General features: G+C 30.9%; 2 protein-coding genes across 2 annotated transcripts in view; one reads left to right on the top strand and one right to left on the bottom strand.

Annotated features, from left to right (window-relative positions):
* Window positions 1-381: 381 nt before the first annotated feature.
* On the top strand, window positions 382-5,602 carry LOC113511926 (28 kDa heat- and acid-stable phosphoprotein-like). The gene is made up of 6 exons (XM_026895656.3): window positions 382-539; window positions 784-874; window positions 1,109-1,205; window positions 2,683-2,810; window positions 3,554-3,739; window positions 4,573-5,602. Exons 1-6 carry the CDS (start codon window positions 530-532, stop codon window positions 4,574-4,576), a joined length of 516 nt encoding a protein of 171 aa, XP_026751457.1. The 5' UTR covers window positions 382-529; the 3' UTR covers window positions 4,577-5,602.
* Window positions 5,603-21,020: 15,418 nt separating this feature from the next.
* LOC113513562 (uncharacterized) overlaps window positions 21,021-25,367 on the bottom strand; it is a 138,420-nt gene continuing 134,073 nt past the window's right edge. Inside the window, exons 4-6 of the mRNA XM_031909318.2 lie at window positions 24,814-25,045; window positions 22,910-22,987; window positions 21,021-22,681 (exon numbers count right to left, since the gene is read on the bottom strand). Of these exons, the coding sequence (XP_031765178.1) occupies window positions 22,369-22,681; window positions 22,910-22,987; window positions 24,814-25,045 (623 nt within the window). The 3' untranslated portion in view covers window positions 21,021-22,368. The remainder of the gene's footprint in view (window positions 22,682-22,909; window positions 22,988-24,813; window positions 25,046-25,367) is intronic.

Raw genomic sequence — 25,367 nt, 5'->3', positions numbered from 1 at the left:
TTGCATATTTAAAGGGGCTCAGTTGAGCCTTATTCACCCCAAAATCGTTTAGTACCCACCCCACGATATAAGCTGAGCTTTTAACGATGTACAAAACATGTCTAGTAGATATGCACCTTTTTTAATGGGCTAGCCCAGAATTTATATAATAATGAATTAATTACGCAACAATAGTATTGCTTTTTCTATAAAGATTTTGGTTATATTAGTCCTTGTTCTCAGGTATTCTAAAACAAAAAATATCTATAAATACAGAATACAACTGCGCCACCTATCAGACGATGGTTGATACTTATTTGATGCGGACCGTCTACAGATTCACAATAAATTATATGATCCTAATCAAATAATATTGGCAACACTGTGAAATATCATTAAAAATAAAAGACAATTCCGTTTCCGTTTAAACGTCAACGCCAAATTTGTCAATTTTTGTTATAATTTACTGATTTTGTTACCGATAGAAAATAAATACGAACGATTAAAATTCTAAAATTTAGTATTTATCGTAGACTACACCTATTTCAAGATGCCACGAGGTAAATTCTTTGTTCACATGTTATAATTTTTTTCTCAATGTCGTCCAATGTTATGGGAATGTGCTTTGTAATACATTATATTTACAATTTATATCATAATCATAGTGACGTGTAAAATACCAAACTATTTATAGTCCAATATTAAATCTTAAAAATTACCAGTACTAAATTATCGATAATTTTACTTTATGTCCCCCGCCCCTATTCATAACCTGTTGAAATAACGTTTGTGTTTGTATTATAGGTAAATACACTAACCACAAAGGACGCAACCGAAAGTTCACCAGTCCAGAAGAGTTAGAAGAACAACGGAAACAAGAAGAACTGAAAAAAAAGTACGACATTTAAATATAATTAAATAAAATGACCAACTGAAAAAATACCCCTTACACTCCAGTCGTAAAATAAATTTTACTACATGAATTATAAATTCTATTTTCAGTATTGTGATAAGAATAATATTTCTTATATAAATGCACCTGTTTCGAACCTTTGTAATAATTGTATGTAATTACTCTACTTGTTACACTAGGAAATGTTTCAAGGTTTTTGTATTGAAAATCTTTCAGATGGAGAAAAGAACATGGAGGTGATAGTTCAAGTGAAGAAGAATCAGCTGAAGAAAAGTCTGGGTCTGGTAGTGAAGAGAGTGACTCAGAGGATGATGTAAGTTTCATTATTAGCATATTAAATATTTTTAATCCCAGTTGTAAAGTAAAAAGTGATTTATAATAGAATTTCAAGACAATTTGTATTTGCAGTTACATAAATGTTAATGAACATATGACTTTTTTTTTTTTTCAATACTTTTAATGTAATGTAAATTGGACTCTGTTCCGAGCTTAGCCTCTCATTTGACCGTTGTGTGTATGAGTCGTAGCTAGTGAAGCCAGCTCAGCTCCACCCAGAAACACAGAAGCTTCCTGGGATCTTCACAGGCCTCATGGAACGACCTCATTGTTCTGAGGATTTCAAAACATTGAAAAACCACAGCTTCACATTCCAGAATTACATGAACAGCTATTTCTTCACTGTTAAAAGAGTCTTGACACAGAGAGCTGTCATTTACCCCATAGATCGAGATGCATTAGTTGGATAGCAGCTAGGGCTACTTCCAGCCATATGTGCAGATGTAAGGGTGTTATGTTGAGAGCCAACCCCTGTTGCTGTTGTAGTTATTTTCATACAGCCACTAACAGAAGAACAAGCCAGTGTCTAGAAACTTTTTAGAAAGCTACATTGAAAACACAATTTTACATTGTGCTGTCGATAATGTTTTTCTTCAAAAATACTTTTATCATCTTTCAATATCATAATATTATATTTGTCCAGAGGCATTAAACCTTTTTGCAAAGTTTAATTACTAATTTCATCTTCTACATAAATAGACTAATTTTTTCTTGTGTTTGTTAAAGTGGATGCAGTAGAAGATAGTGAGCTTGATTGGGTATTTATATTATCAGTTCTGGGCATTTTGCATCAGTAGGTTTAACGTTTTCATCAGTCATTGTATTGTTAAATCTTAGAATAGGAACATTCACACAGACTAGGTTGTACTTCACCTTACAAAAAAAAAAGCAAATTGATAATTCCCTTTTCAGAAGTATTTGGTTTAAAGCATATATTTGCTATTCCATAATTCAAACTGTACATTTTGTTATGATCATATTTGCTTGTCCACACTGTAATAATATCACTTAAAAACTTCTCCAGTTAAGATAAGAACTAATGACCTTAAATGGCTAACAATAATTTTATTTTCAACTTACAGTTCACCCAAACTCAATATACAGGTGATTTGTTTCTTCCAAAATAATAACAGAATCTCAACAATCGAAATGATTTTGTACATAAACATTTCTTATTGTACTTTTATATAAATCCAAAGTATATAAATTTTATTACAATGTTTTTATATTCAAATACAGATATACTAGTAAATATATTTTTTATTATTATAAAAAAATGCTTGATAGCTACCTTCTAGTGTCTACTTCTCTTTATATCAACATTGTTTTACATGATAATTTTAATTTTGTGTTTTTTTTACTGCTTTATGTTAAATTTGTTGAATAGACACAGTTTAATAATTAAAAGTATTATTAACTTATATTACTAACTAAATAATTTTTGTTGTTTTCAGGCACCTGTAAAAGCAAAGGGTGTTTCAGGCCTCATCGAAGTAGAAAATCCTAACCGTGTAGTAAAGAAAAATAAAAAATTATCTAATCTGGATAATTTAGGAGAAGGCGAGAAACCTCAGTTATCAAGGTTAGATCTTTTTAATATTAAAATAATGTATTCAAATATGGCACAATCTATATCTTTTACACAGATGACATTGGTACACATGAAAATGTATGTCTAGTACTCGTGTCAGTAGTATCATAGTAGTGTGTAGCATTTTTTTTGTTTGTATTCTAAGCATGGAGAGGGAATTCACTCCATTCACATAGATCTGCTAAGAAAGGAAAGTAGATTTTGATTTAAAATAAAGTCCGAAGCTCATTTAAATGAGATTTATTTTTACATCTCACTTCTTTTGTTATATGAGAATGCTGGATAGTTGAGAAAAAAAGTAATGAAAAGACACCTACTTATGCTTACACATTATCCATACTAATTTCTGCCTACATATAGGCAATGTATATCATTTCATATCATATATATCATATCATTTCATATCAGAATATCATTTCATATATATAATTTCTATATTCAATATTCCCTGTAACAAAAAAAGATAGTTGTGTGAGCACAGATAATATAATCCAATATATGAGAGAGGGCAACACCCTTTGTTGTCCAGAGTTTACAAAAACTTACAAGTTCATCTTACTATATTATTCCTTATATACATACTATATGCACATTTATATTTTTTTCATTTATTTAAAAAAAGTTTCAAAGCGGTTTTTATGTCTTTTCATGTAAAGCTTCTTTATTTGATTTTATATGTATTTCTGTTTAGAGTTTATCTAATTGGACTAAGCATATTATAACTATATCAACAGACGTGAGCGTGAAGAAATAGAACGTCAGCGGGCCGCTGCTGCGTATCAGAAAGCACACGCGGAAGGCAAAACAGAGCAGGCGCGAGCAGACTTGGCGCGATTAGCTATCATCCGACAACAACGGGAAGAAGCCGCGAAGCGTCGAGAAGCCGAGAAAAAAGCCAAGGAGGAAACTCCTAAAAAACGGTTTGTATTTATAAATATTTTTTCTAGTTTCATTGTAACGGATATTTAACCTCCCTATTGGGGGCACTCATGCCCAAAACTCACAAAGCGTTTATTTTTAGCAAATACTAACTTTTTGTCTACCTCTAGATTGCATATGTAGATAAAACATACGCCAATTAGACCTTTAAGAACACAACAGTGGAAACTGCATTCCATTTAGTTCAGCAGTTTTTTGTGATGCGGAAATAAATATACTATTATTAAGACCCTTTACATAATTTTTTTCTAAAATATCTCTCAATGACAGATATCGTCATATTCGGACTTTTAATTCGATGCAGTTCCAGTGTTGCAGGTTATTGCTGTATTATTATTTTTTTATTTATAGGCATAAATAAAAAAAATATCGAAATAGGTAGATTTTTTCTTATTTTGTTTTTGTTGTAATAAAATAGTAATAGTTATATATTACTTATTGAATTATAACTTAATATGTTTACGCTAGTAAAAAATATTGGTTTTTAAATAAATGAAGCCATCACTACTAAGTGTGGTAACATTATTTTTGAAAGTGACATTAGCTTATGTCAGTTTACTGTATCAAATTAAAAGTCTGACAATCGTTACCATTTTATTCATCATAACCTTTAACTGTACTGCTGAACATAAGCTTCCCCGTGGAGAGTTTTACCAGTAATTGCCACGCTTGGCAGGCGGATTGGCAACTGCAGTCAGACTTAGAGACACTCACGGGAAAGGAAGGCGTGGACTATTCTCTGCTGAGACCACACGACCCAACAATTTTATTAAATAAGTAAAATTCTTAATAATTAATTTATCTTTATTTGCAGGTAAACAATGTCCTGTTAATAGACTGCAAGCATATTGTTTTTGCTGTTAACATGCTCATACTCAGGCTAGGTCAAGCTTTCAAAATCACAGTTAGAATTAAGAATTCTCGTTTTCTTTAAATTCATGCATAAGGAATTGTCAGTTGATATTGTCGCATAATAAACTTAATAAATATTTAAAATAAAATCAGTTTTGAAATGCTTTCCTGGCGGTGATTATACATGTGTGAAATTCGATGTAAAAGTTTTTTTTTTTTTATTTTAAATCTTTTTTCGTTCAATCAAATACATGCATTAAACTGTCTTAATGGTATCGACTTATATTTTAAAAGATTGCAATTTATATTGTATGTTTTAAATAATCAACATAAATTTAGATAGAAGGTTAAATTGCCATAACTTGAAGATTATTGAATTCTGAGTGGTTGAATGTTCTAAAATGGTATTAAAGTAAGTATTCTTTTGCATTGAAGTGAGCGAGTAACAGAGAGTCAATTTGTTTAAAAAGTAGACTTTTATATATTCTTTTTAATCATATGTAGACAATTAATTAAAATGCACGAGATTCTGTTATAGATTAATCATCTGGGGGAATTGTACTATAATTCTCACGATCTAACATTTACCGATAATTTGCCATAGGTAGTAACCAAAAATTTTATAAATATCTCTGGTTTATTTTTTTAATAATAATTCACTTATCTGTGGCAATTGTCAATGTGTACATGTGAATTTAATTGATTTTTTTAATGTCAACATCTTTGTTTTATTATTAACACTTATTTCTCATAATTAGAAAGTTCATTTATATGTTGTAATGAAATTAAATAATTATACTATATATATAATATAAGTATTTATTTAACAAATATAAAAAGGGTATATTGAATTTATATTTTCAATTCCACCAGAATGTACCTAAGTAAATGAATTTTATGTATGTATTTTGCTTAGGTCTAATTGTTAGATAGTCTCACTAGGCAATTTTTATATGCAAACATGTATCTGTAAAAATAAAAGTTGAAAATGATATTTTATTTTATTCATCTCATTAATTTAATTTTAATTATGCATATCCTGTAATTATATTTGTATATATGTATGTGTATTACTACTTCTACGTCGATAATCTTCCGAAAACTTCATCCGAACTTTTGGTAATAACACATGCTGCTAAGTAACAGTGAAGGGTGATCAATGAAACGAGGGCCCATTTTTAGCAAATAAACAGTAGTTTTTTTTTTTTTATAAAATGTAATGGATTGGTAAGCCTGCCTGCGCTAACGGTATACGCTGGCGAGATACCAGTGAGGACTGATAAGTGAGAATGAAAAAGCAAGTTAGCTCATCGTTATGAATATACCAGAATTTCAACACGATGATTTCCAGCGGAGACCGTGTGGAGAACGACCTGACAGGATATATTGCTAGCAATGGTACTGGTAGCACGCTCAGTTCTGAGTTGTGGTGTGACAATTCAACAAAATGGTATTGTGATAATTATTGGTGAATATTGTGCTAAATAATGACGTGGAAATTTTCACGCACGACTTAACTTTTTGACCTGACAAATTTAAATGAGTAGTTAATTTATTAAAAAAAAATATTAATTTACTTTTTAATTATTGAAATATGATTAGGTTCCAACAAAAAATAATACTTTTATTTTAATATAATCCAAAGTATAATTCCTAATCATTTCGATACAACTCTGTCACTCCAAAATTTTAAAGATTATACAAGATGATAATAATACGCCCTATTCTGATATCTTCGTCATAAACCAAGTTCGCCTTATTTTAGGCATCCCTGAAATGGGGAAAATAATATAGAACATAGAAAAATTTTAAACCCCTGGTCTGTAGGTAGGTTACCTATATTAAAATCATAAATTCTGTGCTCTTTAGTCGCTGTCAACGAACAAAATTTTGTGTCGTGCATAAGGCGAATGTGCCGGGTGATGACCTATAGTATTATAATATAATAGTGTAATATTTGCAAAATTATTTTCCGTGGATATAGTTGATTTAAAAAAAACACTAATAACAAAGAACAAACACATAGTCATAAATCTCGTTCATTTGTTTTTTTTGTTTCTATTTCTCTAAAAGTATGAGGTTTTTAGTTCTCAAACATTTTTTTTATTCATTTTCGTCAGATTAATATATTTTTTTATATATTTAATATTAATATTTTTTTTTTCATGGTTAAAAACTTTAGTTCTCAACCAATAAATAACCTTCAAGAGAAAAAAACCCTTAAGAATTTTGAGGAAGTCTATTTAGTACCTACAAAATCTGGTACTTATAGACTTCCTCAAGATGTGTGTGATAATAATGTACAGATATATATATATATATATTTTTAAAGTATTATATTAGTTCGATTTCCATCGTTAGTAGGTATTGTTTGTTATTTTACGAATTCATTTGGTACTCTTCATTTGCATCCATCGAATAATTGCTTTTGCTGAATTGGGACTGTGTATTGGTTGACATATAGTAATAGTTAACATATATATTGTGGTTATCTTATTGATATTAATCCATTTTGTTTTACTGTACTGTTATGAACTCCACTACTATTTTACATAACGGCATACAATATAATTGAATATATAAATTAATTACCTAATGTTCAATGAATTTTATTCATAAGATGCGACGTCGAGGTTAAGGTTGTGCTACGATAGTCTCCACAAATTCTCACTTAGCCGTTTTTATCATATAATCATTGCTTATTTGACAGTTTTTATGTTATGATCAACTTCAGTTAATATTCCTATATTCATGAGGCAGTTCAATTTTGTTTCCTTATTCTTCATCATCGAGAACTTTATAGCTCACGGAGAAAGACATTAAATTTACTCCATAACATCTTTGTACTGAGCGTTTAATGTACATTTACAATTTACGGTCATCATATTTTAAATATTGATACTTTGAATTGCTATGGTTCATTTATTGCATATATTTATGCATTCCTTAGTTTCTTCAGTCGTAAGTATAATCTGCTGATCTTCATATAACAGCTGTTAAAATATTATTTGTACTTAACTGCAATCTCTGCAAATGTTATGTTTAGCTGAATATGAATGTATCTAATCAATGTTTCTCCAATTTTGTAAAATGGCGACATTCATCAGGGCTTATATGTTTTTAATTATGACGATCACATTTATTTGGTTTAACCTTGTAAGCAAGGGGGAAGGGATTGTTAATAATGGAGAGGGTAGTCCTCGTTGCTATCAATATATCCTATCAGATCAACCTCCATGCGGTTCCTCTCGAAAACTCATAATTTATCGTTGAATTCGTCACGGTGGGCTAACTGACCTAGTTCTTTATCATTACTCATCCTTTTTCATCCTCACTGGTCCCCCGCCAGTGTATACCGATAGCGTAGGCTGGACTACCATTTCATTACCATCCATTAAAAAAATATCGTAAGCACTACTTGCCCTAATTTCCTCACTCTGAGCTAGCTCATGTGATTAGTCGACTACAAACATTTAAATAAAGGTTATTTAGTGATACCATTACAATGACTTCCTATGAGGTTCAGCTATTTTTGCTTTAGGTCGATAAAAAATCAATAAAGGATATTGCTAAGCGAGCTTATAGTTGCCGCTCTAATAATGTCTCGTTATAGACGTAGTTGTTACTTAACCCCTTTAATCTATTTGCATAGCGCTCCATTAATTCACTGTCCTGTCCATACAATTCCAGAACTCGGAGAATGCACGGTACCGGGTTCTGTTTGTGCGATACAGGTCCAATAGTTCTAATTTGAAAATATCGTATCTGATCCAAAATTAGGTACAAATAATTTTTTTTATTTGACGAAAGACTTCCAGTGGTAATCCTATAAGCAAGTCTTTTTAACGTCTATTTTTGTCTTCATTCAAAATTTGGTACTTGATTTTGTGGTTGAAGGGTTAAATTTATCGCATTTGTAATTACTGAATTATTATTATCATTCGGTGATTAATTACCGATAAATTTATAAATTTGTTGATACTTGATGTAATGGAAACGGGTGTATAAGGCGTACACACCCATCCAGGACTGGCCACGTACATGTTACGTTGGTGTTGCAAATAGTTATATTATATGCGTTAAGCGTTCAAAGCGTCAGGCATTGCAACTACAGTAACTGTTGAAATTATTCTGTGTCCATTTTATTTACTTTGATCGCCACATTATAATAAAAATTAAATATTTTTGACAACGAAATTATGGTCGCTATGTTAGTCTTTGATAGATACGCCATTTAATAAGTGCTTTAGTGTGGTCTTACATCTAAAAAAAAAAACAGGTTTCTTGACATTATTTTTTATCGACCAAGTTAATAAAACTACTGCAAATATACTAGTCAAATATATGATTTTTTATCCATAAACTTTAGGATCTGTCAAGTGCTTGTGTCTTAGGCATATATCAATAAGGGTTTACTACCTTTGCATTATTTGTCTATGATATCATTTATCTAATAACATGAAACGTCTTACGAAAATATTCTGGTATGGAACACATTCCATAACCTGAGCATACGCTAGAAAAAACTTAAGTCACTTGTAATTTGTAATCTATTTTCAATTTTACAATTTTTATAAAATAAATATAATATATCTAACTAAATATATTATAATTTATTTTGTAAAAGTTAGGAACCCTAATTGCATTAAAAATTGGCGTTCATTCAACCATAAATGTTGACGGCAAGATAGCGGTAAGCATGATAACATCTCAGTTACTGCGTTTACCGACGTCAACCTACGTCCAGCGGCTATCTACCCCTCCTACCCTTATCAGTCACCAATTTCGCTTCACCCTTGTAAGGACGAAGGTATAATAAAATTTCGAAGCGTAGGTACTTATTTTAGTTCGAATATTTCCATAGAAAAATTATGACGATCTGGAACCCAGGAAGAATTAGTTCTTCTAAAAATTTATATATGTATTTTATATTTAATTAACAAAATAAAATTATTTCATAATAATAAAAACTATCCTACCTAAATATTATTGCTCCATAAAAAAAATTTTACTCATGATAAAATTGCGTACGTATAGACAACATCGCTTGACGATGAGATGTTTTATCGTTACGATTAAAGTATTTTAATTAACCAGACATAATCATATATCCAAATGCAGATATTTTTGCTCCATAACAAACAAGATATTGCTCCAACAAAACATAAAAAGCAAAATTGATATAAAAGCAACACGATAACGAAAAAATTCAAAATCTGATGATGAGCAATATAACTAGTTTGGCCATAAGTACTGTTACATAAAAGCTTTTTTTTTTTTACTTTTTAATTATTTTGAAGTTGGAAAACGTTTATTATTTTAAAAACTTCTTTTAATTTCACACCACTCACATATTTTTTCGTGTTCATTATCAAATTACAATATAGAATGGGGTGTTAAAGAAATTAGGATTTTAGAACTACAAAGGTTGTTAATGCTGTTAAAGCCAGAAAAAAAAAATCACGATTGAAGAATACCTACTACAATAAGCAAAATGATAAAGCGTACACTCACAGTTCTAAAGAAGCTGTTCAAGTAGTCAGAAATATACAACGTTGTCATCATCCTGCGTCAGTGATGGTTTGGTGGGGCGTGTCTTATTAAGGAGTCACAAAACTACATTTGTGTGAAAAAAGAGTGAAAACTTCAGCCAGAGTGTATCAAGATACAGTCTTGGATCCTGTTATAAAACCTCTCAGCAATACACTTTTTAAAAATATACCACGGACTTTCCAGCAGGACTCTGCACCTGGTCACAATTCACGTACTACCCAAGCCTGGCTTGAAACCAACGTTCCGGATTTTATAAGAGCTGAAGACTGGCACCCGTCTAGCCTAGACCTCAACCCTTTAGACTTCAAATTATGGTTAAATTTAGAGGGTATGGCCTGCTCTAAACGACACGGTGACATTAAGTCTCTTAAAAAACTTTTAAGCAAGCAGTGGCGAAATTTCCCTTGGAAACAGTGCATTACTCCATAGATTCAAGGCCAGACAGATTAAAGACCAGGCAGATAAAACCCAAAGGTAGCCATTTCGAATAGAATATTTTTCTATTTTTTGCTGAGACTTTAATAGATATGTAGGTATACATTTTAATAATATTACATTAGTTCATAAAAAAATGCATTTTCGTTTGTAACAGAACTTATGACTAAACTATGTAGAATAAAAAATCCAGACAAAAGAAGAACTTTTTGGAAATCTTTCCAAACACTTACCCATCACTCATGTTATGTAACTGTAGACATATGTTTAATCTTATCTAGTTTGAATTAAGTAGATATCTCTAGTGAATATTCAAATGCGCGGCTAACCCAGCGCAATTTACTTATCGTCCGGTAGACGCGATTTAGATAGTCGGTGCCTACATACCTACCCATCGGCAGTGCTTTGTTATTGCTGGAAATCAGAACACATCCCCAAGGATACGAGCTTGGGAAATTGCTGTTTACCGTGTCGAAAAATATTTCCATAATCGAGTAAATTTCTTTGTCTTCAAGCTTTGTTAGATAATTCTATTTTTATGAAGTGAAAATGAAATAGTAATCCCGCCTGCGCTATTAATATATGCCGGTATAAAATCTGTGAATTATGAAAGGTCAGGATAAAATTAGGTTAATTAGCTTATCGCATCGTTACGAATTTACTAGGAATTAATCACAGTATTTTAAATCACAGTATTGTAAATCGACCTGAGATTGGCATGGGTTGTTAGTCCCCATTACAAACTATGTCATTGTTTCATTGGTTATTAATTTTTACCAGTTATTATTGTCATATTATTAATACCAAGAAAGTTACTACGTAAAATTTCAAGCTATACTGCAGTTAGGCTTAAATTTACATAATAGCATAGGTATCTAGTTAAAAATTCCACAATTTTCTAGATAATTTTTTCATAATCATTTAATATTAACTTGCGGTGTGACTACGTGGCCGAAAATCAGAATTGCGTCGGAGGCTACCGTAAAGGCAGTAAATTCTCATTACCGCTCGCCCTCTGTTCGCGGCGTTCCGAGCACCGTCAAACTATGCTAATTTAACATACACCTCCCTCGCCGACTGGACTCCGATGATGTTATTAAATACCTGATATCTACATGCTGAAGAATACTTATAATAATTTAAAAAAATATTCTTATATTTTTAAGGTGTTTTGACAATGAATATCTACCATTTATCTGCTATGTGTCGTGAATATTTAAGCTTGCATTTAGAACCTTTTCTACCTATAACTTGGAATGCCAAATTAAAGGCATATTTTATAAAAAGTAATAGGATTCAGTCATATTGGCACCTAAACAGTCCTCTTGGAAACCATTATGGTTAATTCGTAAAAGCGGATTCGCCACCATGAAAGAAATGACTTTATCCTCGTCATTTTATCATCCAGTAGTGCCCCGTCACTGTACATCATTAGTATAGGCGGGTGTACCATTACATATTTACCATCTTCATCCATAATAACAAAAAAGTATAAAAGTATAGATACCTACATATTTATCCATATTCACTATAAACAAATTTATTTTAATTTGTATGCATTTTGAATCATTTGAATAGTAAACATTATTCTTTTCTTTAGGTTATAAATAGAGCATTGAGCCTCAAAAACAGGTCACTTTTTTGACAATCAGCTGACTCGTTTTTTTATGAATGTTGTATATACTTACGCACACAATGTATATTGATGCATCTATATTTATTTAATAAATAAAATGAGTTTTTGCACATTAAAAAGGTGCAGAATATATAAGACAAAATAAATATAGAAATTATAAAGAAAAGAATCACTCATAACCATTTATCACACAAAATTGTATAAAAAGTTCTCTATCTATATAATCTAAGTTTTTTTTCTTACTAACACTTGTATTTGTAAATATTTATATTTTCTCGTGTAAATGAATTGTAGTTTTTTTTTTTTATAGAACATAAATATTAAAAAAAATATAAATAGTTACAAATTGTATATTCAACAATTTACAAAATATCGAAAAAGAAAATCATTAAATAGCACTTGACTTAGGTACTTATTTATAATTGTACTTTTGAATAAATAATAAAGTTTAGATAGGATCTAAGTTTCTCGTCTTACAATAAATAATAGATAAATTAAATGGCGGAGAGAGCGCAGCCAAATGAAATTAAAACTTTCCGGTGGGTTCCACCTAAATCACACCAAACTGATTTATATTTCACGCACCATCCGCCGGTATCCTGCTATCTGAGCAAAATTCAGCCATCTTCAACCTCAGTTCGTTAACTGCACACGACAGTACCTAAGTAAATATTTATAAAAAAAATTAAACATAATAAATATTATTATCCAATATACCTACTACCTACATATAAATCAAATTGGCAAAATGGACTCATAAATGTTAATATCTATCAGGTAAGCATAATAATTACCACAAACCGGCCGTGTGTCCCGGCATATAATAACCCACCCTTTCCTTTCCAGTGGGTGTCGTAAGAGGTAACTAAGGGACGGCAAAGGATGAACAACAGCGTCTCTCTTAAAACATCTCTAAAACCTAACTGTGGCAAATGTGGCAACTACTAGAAAATCTCTCCAAGGAGAAGGCGTATATTTAGCAGTGGACGGTTAAGGGATGATATGATGAAGCATAATAATTACCCAAAAAGAACCTACATTTGCTACTTATGGAATTCAATAATAGATTTGTTCCATCTAGATTTCAATAGAATTGCAATTTCACGTTTCAATCCCATGATGAGGTAATTGAATCTCAATCTATTTTCGTAACGTTTCGGTTAATTTGATAGCAGCTTACTATCTTAATAGAAGTCAAACTCACTTTGAATGTGTACAAATACACAAAAGCATGTTTGTTCCTCACAAACTACATGTAGAACAACTACAACTCATTGAAGTTAGGAACTTCGTACCATAGACTTAGTATAACGTACTATTACTATTGGCACAGATAATATAATACTATCTATTAGTATTACGAACTATTTGGAAATATTTACTTGCTAACATTCTTCATTAATTTTTATTGAAATATAGTTTATATAGTTACTTAATATAGTTTTAGATGAATGGTTACCTATCGCATAAAATCGAAATTAATTCACACATTCAATAATGAATAAATCTCATTAATTATTTTCTTGTCTAAAGAACAACAAAATATTTAAATTTAATACAAGTAGGTATAAGACTAATGTGGGACTAGGTACGTACCCCCATATTAATCTCATAATTAAAAGAATTGCAACATACATACTTTGCAATTCTTTTAATTAAGAAAATAATCAGAGAAACTGTTTCCCAAAGTAATAGTAAGTAATATACTCTAATGTGGAATCTTCTCGTTTTTGAGATCAGTTGAAAACTATTTGACCTACTTACCAAGCTAAAATTTGGTAGATCCCAACATTCCTACGGAAGTGGTTTAACGGGTTTCACGCGAGCAAAACAGCGAGAAATAGCTAGTTATTATCCTTACTATTATTATCATCAATTATCAAAGTTGGTTTGTTTGTTTGTTTGATTCATTCTTTGTTTGTTACATCTTGGCGCCTTAACACTTAACCAATCGTAATGAAATTTGATATACAAGTAATATTTATATAAGTAAAAATCTATTGCTGATTGTATGTAAGCGCTTCACTTTAGAATAGTTGCATCAATTATTTTTAGCTAATAATTTTTTTGTTTTTGTTATTGTAACAATAAGGTTTGTATCCAAAAATAAAATATATTTAAATAAAAAAACGTCGGATGGCAAAGTAAAAATTTGGGCTCATTTTCTTCATTAATACATTCGTGTGAAACTGGGGCGGGAGCTAGTTTGGAATAAAGAAAAATATAGGCTATTTTTTATTCCAGTTACTCAATATTATTTAATCACGTGGACAAAGTTGCAACAAAACAACAAAGTTGCAAGTAAAAACTAATAATAAGATTTTTTTTTATACAAGTAAACTTAATAGAAGCATTTTTGAATAGTAATTTTATATAATTCTACCGCTAATTTAGAATGCAATTTCGGCTAAGAAGAACGAACACAAAACTCAACTGTTGCTTTTTTCAACAAATTTATTTTAACAATTATAAATTTGTATCAATAAAGACTAGCAAATAGCACAATAATTATTCAAATTATAATTATTAATCAAGTCCGTTAGTGTAAATATTATACTGAATTACATGCCAAACAAAATATATTCAGATATGATGTCAAAATTAATTCGTAATATAAATAGTATTTATTATCTCCTGCTTGACCATTTAGATCCAGGCACGTTGTTTTGTAAGTAATCGTTTAATGTGAAATAGGTCTTATACGTTATTTTTATCGTAATAAAACTTTTTGAACAATAGGCTATAATAATCTGATAAATATTAGAAATATAGATATTATACTAATATATGATTATGTGTTTTAATTTTTTTTTTTTTTTTTTAATAATAATAATAATAATAATTTATTTCAAAATAAATGTTACATTTTAAATATAGGTAAAACTCTGCTCCCTAAATAGGTAAATCCTGTACTTTAGGATAAGCAGTGCTCTTCCCTATATGGCACAATGACATAAAATTATACAAATAAAGAAACAATACAAGTTAAGGTACTAATACGGTAATAATTTAATTTGCCCAAAATAATATTTTGTAAATGAAATCTTGACTGTGTAATATATGTATGGAATGGATGAGTTATTTTAAAATGGCAGTCATAACCTAACATACTACTAATAACAAATCCTCAGTTTCATCATATGTCTTACTTAATAGCCTTTTTTAATTATATCATGACAGAAGATATCGCCTTCTGGAATAGTATTATTTATTGTCTCAACGTGTTTGTTTAGTAGACACAATATTTGTAAGTGGATAAAGCAATTCAAGTAAAATCTGAAAGGTTTGAATATAAAGAGAAGGTTAAGTCACTTATGTAAATGTGAAAACTTTCCAACTCCAACTCGCATTGCCCTTCAGCTATAAGTAGGTACCTAGAAGACGTTATGGCAGAGACTGCGGGTAATATTAATGTGATTTATTGTGTTTTAATATGTAGATCACTGGTTATAAAACTTTTTATTTATAACTGATAAAAGCCCTAGTGTTCACTTGGCTGGAAGACCTGGATCTGTTTGACATCATTTAGAAGGTTTAGTATTCGGATGTAGAACATTAATATGCACAATAATATTATGTATGTACCATGTTTAGGTACCATATATCTATATAAATATCTCCAGACCTTTAGTGCAAGGAACAGCCTATAATAAGCCTAAAAAAGTTTGATAATTTTAATGAGGAGTCGTTAAATTCTGCGCAGGCAATGAACAAAATTTCTTTTTGTATAAATCATACTTGTACATTTCCTATATTTTATAACATTAAATGTTTTATTAAGATCCAACTAAAAGCTATGCTAAGAATTATCTCTTATCAGACAAAAGCGGAATTTTTTTGAGGTCCTAGACACTAAGGCGTTTCTTAAACAACTGTCATAATCTATCGGGTGGGGAGTCTAATTTCAGTAGTTCGCTAAGAGCTCTCCACGAGTGTTTTCAGCACTCAAAACCGATGAAGTTGTAAAAGCGGCTAACAATATTACAATAGTTTGAAAAAAAAATTATAATACTTTATTCTTCGTAATTGTCTTGCAAATAATAAAATATCAAACTCATCACAACTTCAATTTGTTTTTAATCCAAGTTCTATTTTCAAATTCTCATCACATAATTTGTTTTATTTGTATTCGTTCGTCGGAAACAAACAGTGCCAGCTCGCTTATACAACGGCCATTAGCGGTGCCGTGGCGGGAGTCAATAAATCATTTCTCGGCATCTCTTGTCGATTCCATTCAATAGCGATTTATTCACGTTGGTAAGCTCTTCAAGTATGAGTAGGCAATAATATAATGCGCCTTGAAAAACTGCCAGTAATTTTCCCTTGTGGATGAAGATATTATCAGTCGTATTTGATTGTGTATTTAACTATCTCCCACTATTCATTTCTTCACGCTTTATATGAACTAATCGGGTTTATATGGGAAAATTCCTAATAATATTTTTATTATAGAGTTAGACTATCAGTAACATTATTTAAATTAGGAAGTATTTTTTAATAACGCTTGCGGTTTCGGCTCGACCATGATTAGCCAGTCTGTCGGAAAACGCTACACATGTCCGGCATACGATGATACACTGGATTTTATTTTACTTCCATATGCATAATTTGAATATTCATAGCCATTAAAATAAATGTTTACCTTCATATAGTAACGGTAAATCAAGCATTTTATTCTAATCAATTTATGAATGTATGACTTTTAAAAATTGTCTGTTATTTTAAGCAAATTGGTAAATTAGGTGATATCCAAGTGGAAAGATTACTGTACTGAAAGATTATCCCCAAACGTTAAGTTTATTACAGATTTCTTATTATCCTTAGTAGAATATTAATAGAATTGGAAAAAAAGGATTGTTAGTAACGGGGTCAAAAAGCCCTTTTGCTAGCACAATACACTATAAGGTCTAACTCCATGCGATTTCCCCTGAAAATCATCACGGTTATTTCTTATTGAATTCGTCAGATTGGACCAACTAACTCACTTTCATCGGGGAGAAAAGATTATTAGTAATGGGGAGGTTAGTCCCTATTGCTATCAACATACCCTATTAAATCGACCTCCACGTGGTCCCCCTAAAACGAAAAACTATCGTAATTAATTCCAAATGTATTCATTACAATTGGCTAACTGACCTGCCCTTCATTCCTCATTTATCACCCCTCACTGGTGCCCTGCCAGCGCATACCGTTAGCACAGGTGGGGTTGCCATTCCATTATCATTCACTGAAAAAAAAATTATCAATGCTCCCTGCTGATGAAAACATAATTATTAAAAAAAAACCTCAACAAATCCATGACATATTATAAAATATACAATAAAAAATAAGTATTCATTTTAGAATTAGAATCCGGAAATAAATTTAACCTCATTAAGTAAGCCCATTTTTTTTTTGTTGAAAAATAAAACTGTTTACGTGAAATGTTCTGAAAATGCGATTGTACAAATCCGTCCCGTTCTAAATGTAAATCGAAGTCCTCGTGGATTCCGTAACAATGGTTCTCTGTAATTATATTGTAAAGCAATTCATTCCCAACGCTCCACAATGTTGCAAAATTGAAAATCGGACTGTAATAAAGAGTCTGGCGTATTGGTCATACTGAAAACGTGCTTACATATATAATTAACATTATGTGGAACAGATGTTTTTTTTATATATTTAGTAATATAATAAGTAAAAAAGTATTTTTTTTTTTGTTCTTTGTCATTTAGCGCTTTTTCGTGCGTATGGCCCCGGCATAAAATACGCCACCCCTTTCTTTTCTTACGTGTTGTAAGAGGCGACTAAAGAAACTTAATTGCCGAGGGATGGGCAGTAGCGTCCCTCTTAAAACATCTCCGAAGCCTAACTGCGGTTGCCAAACCGCCTGCTAAGGGTGGCAGCTACTAGTAAAACTCTCCTTATGGGGAAAGCAATGGACAGTCAACGGTGTCAGCCGTTAATGATGACTACTTACAGGAGGAGACGCTTAATTAGTATTGTAAGTTAATTTGTATATTCAATAGGGTTAATATTTTAATTTGATAGTTTTGCTAAATGACTGTTTTATGGACTATTGTAAAGTAAATGTATAATATTTTTTTTTTTAGAAATTTAGTTCATATTGGTCCTTAGAGTAAAGACTTCGTTGTGATATCAAATTGAAATTTCAATTTTAAAATTAGGTTGTGAGTAGTGCTACAGAATTGACCTCATTGTTTATAATAATATTATTATATTCTTTATTGCACTTATAAATTACATCGACATGAAAGTTACAAATACTGTAAGCAAGGGTAGACTTATCTCTGAAAGAAATCTCTTCCAGCCAACCCAATACAATGAAAAAGGATGTAGTTAACGGCCAGCTAAATGCACGGATGCTGTAAGAACGACTTAGATAATGAATACATATAATACATACAAGTAATAAATAAATAAATGAATAATAACTATACATTATAATAATATTATTAATGATCTATATTCTAAACTGCTTTCTCATAAATGACCATTCGAAGATAATAAAACTCACCTAAGAACTTTGTCTTGGTATTTACAATTTCAATATTATTATTTTAATTTTTTTTTTTATTAAATTACAATAAAATTATAATATATTATGTTTCTATAGACGAAAAATGTGTATAATGTTTCAGCATTATTTCTTCCAGAGAAATCGTTGGTATACTAGAACACAATTCAATTAATTCCTTACAAGGGAGGCCGGATCCACTAAAGTTTATTTTAGTTAACGTACCTATCGAAACGTCTAAGCCCGATTATTGATACGGGTGATTGATGTACGGCCTATACCCATCTATTTTCAACTCAACCTTTCACACAACCTCAGTATGTTATTGTGTATGTATGTATATAGTATGTGTACTATACAGAATATTGTTCACAAAAGTCATTTGTGATATCTTGCTTGCATTTTAATTTAATCCATTCTAATATAACCTATGAAAATGAGTTATTTGTTTTTATCTCTTGTTGCATACTTACTCGTATATGGTTCGATACATTGTGATGAAATTTGGTATACCTCTAGTATATATAATGAAAAAGAATATGCTACTTTTTTTTATAATATACGACTGCCCAAAACAGAAGTGTAATATTTTCAATGTTCATGTATATATGTTAGGTTCTTTATTCTATAGAACAGAGTTGGATCGTTAAAATCCTTACATCGTTCCGAGTGACACTGACTATAAACTTTGACAGGGAAGTTGTATTTTTGTTTTAATTATTGTCCAGATCAAACAATGTATTCTGCTATCGCGTGAATAAAACCTGATAATTTTATAAAGAGTTCGATTATTGTACTTGGTAAATGTCCTATCAATTTATAGTGAAAAATTTAGGAAATAAAAGAACTTTCCTGAATGTTATAACTTAAAATAAATTATGTTTTTAACCTTTCTTACTAAATCGATCATCTGACCGAATTATTTGTATGGAGAATTAAAATAATACCTATAATTATTAATATATGAGCTGAATGGTTGCAAAAGTTATTCGATTTTACGAATATCTACTAACGCCAGATTTCGCCAAAGATCTAAAAACTTGCACATTGTGCATTTAAAATAACTAAACTTCTTCTTCTTCTTCTTCTTTTAAACGATTGCAAAAATTCTTACCATTTAAGACAAGGCTTACTTTGGCACAAGCTCTACTGTTATCTCTTCTTGATTATGCCGACATATCCTACCTTGATGCAACTGAAGAGCTTTTAAACAAATTAGAGAGATTATTTGTGTATACGTTTCATATATGGTCTGCGTAAATATGATCATGTCTCCGCTTATAGAACAAAATTGAATTGGCTGCCAATTCGAAGGCGTCGAGACTTTCATATAATGTCGTTTTTATATTCCGTTCTATATAACCCTACTTTTCCCTCCTATCTTCGTGAACGTTTTGATTTTCTAGTTCCCCATGACGTGTCCTCCCGTTCGACGAAATCTCTTATCCTCAAACTCCCTTCACACTCATCTACGCGCTATAGTGGATCTTTTACCGTCCATGCTGCTAGATTGTGGAATTCTCTTCCCATATCTATCCGTGAGAGTCAATCCCTAAATATTTTTAAGAGTAGACTTAAAGAGCATCTTCTATCTCTATGAACATATATTTATTTATCTATATATGTAGGTATATTGTATGTATATGTGTATGTATATGTAGGTTTATGTATATGTATGTGTATGATGTAGGTATATATTTATGTATATGTATGTGTGTATTTGTACTATATAATATAATCTAATTAATTTAATTTTGGCTATTTAAAAATTGTACACTGCTGTATCCGCTGACATTGATGCTCCTTTCCACTTGGGTTTGCTGGAAGAAAACTATCAGAGTTAAGCTCGCCTTTGTACTTTTGTTTACCTCTGTCATATTTTTATAACTAATGTGTACAATAAAGTATTAAATAAATAAATAAATAAATAAATGTAAAAAAGTGAAATAGGATTATAATAATTATGAAGTAATGTATTGATATTAGTAGATTTTAGAATTATCTCATTTATACTAGGAATAAAATTTAAGTAAGATAATTATATGAAAGAACCATCTAAAAATAAAAAGTGTCTAATGTTTATAACACATTGAGAATATTTGTAAATAGCGAAAGTTTTAAAATACCTTTAAAATAATATTTTCGTATATTTATGCAAATTAAAATGATTACCATAGGCATTTTAAATACGAAAGAAAATAATACCTACTTCACAAAATCTCAGTAGAAACTGATAATTGTGCATGTTACAACCACAAAAACAACAAAATGGTTTCACTAATTTCTTTATTTATCTTATATTACAAATAACGTTATGTACAGCATATAATATTACACTATTGTTACAATCTATTAACAGTGACGTTATGTTACAATTATTTAGGACACAATAACATAATGTTCATGAGTAACGTGACATTTTTTCAAATTGTTCTTCACTTGTTCTTCAAATAACAACTGAATATAAAACTTCAGTAATTATTAGTGTTAATATTTAAGTAATGTTTAATACAGATTCGTTAAGAGTGCACTAAGTAGATAGGATATTTACAAGCAATTTATCTAAGTATAAGTTAAAAATGTTACTAACTTAAATATTTGCTTGAACCCATAAATAACAATAAAACAGTTAACAAAACTAAACAAAAAAAATGTGATGTATTAAACAAGTCGTACCTACTTATCTACTGAAATTATAATGAGAAATCATTAAAGCAAAAAAGTAGGTAATATTGGAAGTTCACTTAAGTATTCAAAAATTATAACTTATAAGAAGCAAAACATGAAATAAACAGTTTGAAACTTTTAAATCTGAAACTACTTATATACAGAATTATTAAACAATCATTGGCACTATCCATATAAATTAATAGTAACATAATATTATGTGTATATTGTAGGTACATACATTACGGCCAAGGTTTTGGTTTAAATAATAAATCGTTCGTTGCTCGCATTTCTCATAAACTCGTATTTATTGCTAAATTTGTATTAACGTATATACACGGCACATATTTTGTTAATTTAATACTAAAGCAAATGTAACTCATGCGTCAGTGCTTTATAATATTTACACAAAACTTATCTACAATAAAATAAGGTACTTGAAATGATTATATTTTTAGAAAATATAAATATACAAGAAGCAAGTTAAATATTTACAAAATTTCTATTTGTTATGAACATTTTTTTATTTCAATTATTCATTTTGGATGTCTAAAAGAATTGGGGTTGATTTGTTAAACTGTCGCTTTGCTACTAATTTTTTATTTATAATTAACAAATAAGTGTTTATTTAGAACATAAAATTTAGGATTATACATTTGAATCAGTTTTCAACCGTTTAATTGTAACGAACGCACATTTATAATATTAATATCTGTGTTTAAGTAATTTTAAAGTTTGTTATCTTTTACTAATACTTCTTGCTTCTTGTATATTAAACTTCTCTAATTACATTTAAATGAGAATTATTACTTCAGAGTACAACTAGGTACCTCTACAATCACTTTTCATTTTTAATTCACACCTAGAAACATCGTTCCTGGTTGTTGCACGAATCACAGGGCTTTACCGTTATACGATCGAACTTATTATACTAGTGAAAACTTAATTCGTTATAAGTGCGCCAGTATATCGATTTCGGAGGGTGGTTGTATGTGAGTGTCGTTGAGAGCGGTAGATCCTGACACTGTAACTATTACTGGCTGCGCGTCAGTGTGGACAATTGTCACTAAATGTTCGTCCGGATCTTTCTCTTGTTCTGAAGGTTTCGGTAATGATTGTATGCTGTCATCAGCATACTTTAGGTCGAGGGGAGCGATGGAGGGTAGCGTGTTAGTGACGGCGGCAGGCGGATCAGCGCGAGGGGCTCGGTAGGACGGCGGACCGCTGTATTCGGAGCCACACCAGGTAATACCCGATGCTCCTCTGTGGAGAATAAAAACAGAAATTATTAGTTCAACCATTTTTAAATATTTTGTAAAAAACTTATTTATAAATCCGATATACTTCCATTTAAAAAAGTAAGATTATTGATCATCATTTTTAATAATTTTCTACTACTTACTAAATATAGGTAAAATCTCATATAATATTACAAAAACTGCATCTGAATCAAAAATTTTAGGAAATATATAATTTGACTTTCTCTATTACCTGACTAGACTGGCTGCATTTGATCTATATGTTGGGGGTGGGGAGATCGCTGGCGCACTTCTGTCTAAAAGAAGTAACCTGAAAATGAAATAAATTGATTAATGAAAATAATTCACAAATGGTAAATAAAATAATTACAAAATGTTAATTTTACTAAAAGTAAGAGACACGAAATGAAAGACTGGCTCAATTTTTTATATTCGTTTCTACCTGATATGTAATGTATAATTTCCATAAATTAAATATATAATATAGGTGAAAACGTTTCATTTCTCGTGCTTCTTAAATGAGGGCGCAAAGTTTTAGCGACCACTTTTTAAAATGTCGACCGACATAGGTTATTACTTATTCTATAATACACTAGATATCATTCTTATTCTTTATAATCTTAGTTTCTAATGTTATAAATATTTGAGTTCATCTTTTTATTTGTTACGTCATTTTTATCTACAATATATTTATTATTCAGAGCCAATACTCTCCAAAGTCAAGATAGTAAGATATATCTCTAATTTCGTTTATTCACTTTTCCAACAACTTTTCCATCATAATCCACGTCATGTCCGTATTTCCCGTCTTTGTTGTGTATTTATTTCTTTCAAAGGTACACTTTTTTTAATAATCTTTTTTTTTTCTTTCACTTTTAAACTAGCATGCTAGACTCGTGAGTCTTAGTATGCTGACTATAACTTATATTCATTTTTTATACTACCGGATATTACAAACAAGCTCAGAGTAACTGTCGCCTATAGACAGGAATAACATCATAAATATCACAGAACATACAGCCCATTATAGCACCCTTCGCGCGTTGCCGTCCCTGAGGAATATTATAGTATTATGCCTCTTATACAGAGATTGCATTAGATTGAAACAACAACACGCGATTTGCTGATTCACGGCAGAAATAAACCTAGTCAGTCGAATCACATGCTGTATCACCAATACTCTGCCCTAATATTAGTAATCTATGCTACTTTTTAAGCGTGTTCCGAAAAGAAGATTCATCTGCCTATTTTTATGACTTTATTACACGATTACATTAGGGGAAGAAGGGATTGTTAGTAATGGAAACTAATGGCCCTATTGCTAGCAATATATCCTATCAAGTCGACCTCAACGCGCCTTCCCCCTATAAACCATACTGGGTAATTCTTGTGAAAATTATCACGATGGTCTAACTAACATATTTTTCCTCACCTATTATCATCACCCTCATTGGTGCCCCGTTAGCGTATACCGACAGCGCAGACGGGGTGACCATTCTTATTATCATCGATTAAAAAAAATCACAATTACATCACCATTTATTAATCGATTTTTTATAAATAGCTTTTGCAATCTATAAACTCTTATATTGATCTCGTGTTAATTTTGTGATGATTGAAACCGCCAGTTTACTGAACAAAATCCTGTTTCTCGAGCAAAATTTATTACTAGAACCTCGATTCCGCGTTCTACATTCAAATATTGTCAGTCTAGCCTTTAGACACGCGCTTGCGCGTTCTAAATTCAAATAATGTCATTCTAATATCACAACTAAATCGTTATTTTTTTCAGAGCAAAATTAATATTTTTATTTTGTAGTATTTAGTTAAAAATTCATTACACAACCAAAAACTATTAACATATTAGTTACGTAAATTTAGTTCCTATTTTTAATGTAAAATCAAATATTCACTAAATAAATCTGTTTAAAAAGACGACCTCGATAACTTTGTTCATATTACTGGTTGTGGATTCAATCCCTGCATAATATAAAAATGTATATACATGAGTGTATCATACATGTATTTAAAAAAAAAACATGTTTATCAATTCCTAGTAGTTATAGTACAAACTGTGCTCAGTTTGAGACTAGATAGAGTTGTGTGTGTCCTAGGATATTTATTGAATAGATATACCTGAGCCTATACTCTTGCATAGAAGCTTGGTAAGTAGGCGGAGGTGGCCTGTAATGAAACTCCGGATACAGCATAGCCGCATATGGATGGTGGGGTCTGGCGTAGCTGGGGGGCAGTCGCGGCACCAGGCGGCGACACGAGGCTCGCCTTAACCCGAGCAATGCGCAAGGAGCGTCACGTGCACCCAATCGCCATGCTAGACCTGCCGCTGTTACCAGCACCACACCTATACCTGAAAAATAAAAATTATAAGATTTTCAATAATATTTAAAATAAATTACTTAAATAAATAACTTTTAGTTCCAACATTCACCATTAATATCCCATCGTCATCATCATCATCATCATATCAGCCCTTAAGTGTCCACAGCTGAACATAAGTCTCCCCCTTGGGGAGTTATGCCAGTAGTTGCCACGCTTGGCAGGCGGATTGGCCACCGCAGTCAGGCTTTGAAGATGTTTTAAGAGGAACGCTGATGCCCAACCCTCACCTTCCCTTAGTCGCCTCTTACGACACCAACTGGAAAGGAAGGGATGGTCCATTCTATGCCGGG

This window comes from Galleria mellonella, unplaced genomic scaffold (assembly GCF_026898425.1).
Source record: "Galleria mellonella isolate WM207_F2 unplaced genomic scaffold, CSIRO_AGI_GalMel_v1 utg139, whole genome shotgun sequence".
Taxonomy (NCBI): Eukaryota; Metazoa; Arthropoda; class Insecta; order Lepidoptera; family Pyralidae; genus Galleria; species Galleria mellonella.
The sequence above is the reverse complement of the archived record's forward strand: the minus strand, read 5'-3'. Positions and strand labels throughout refer to the sequence as shown.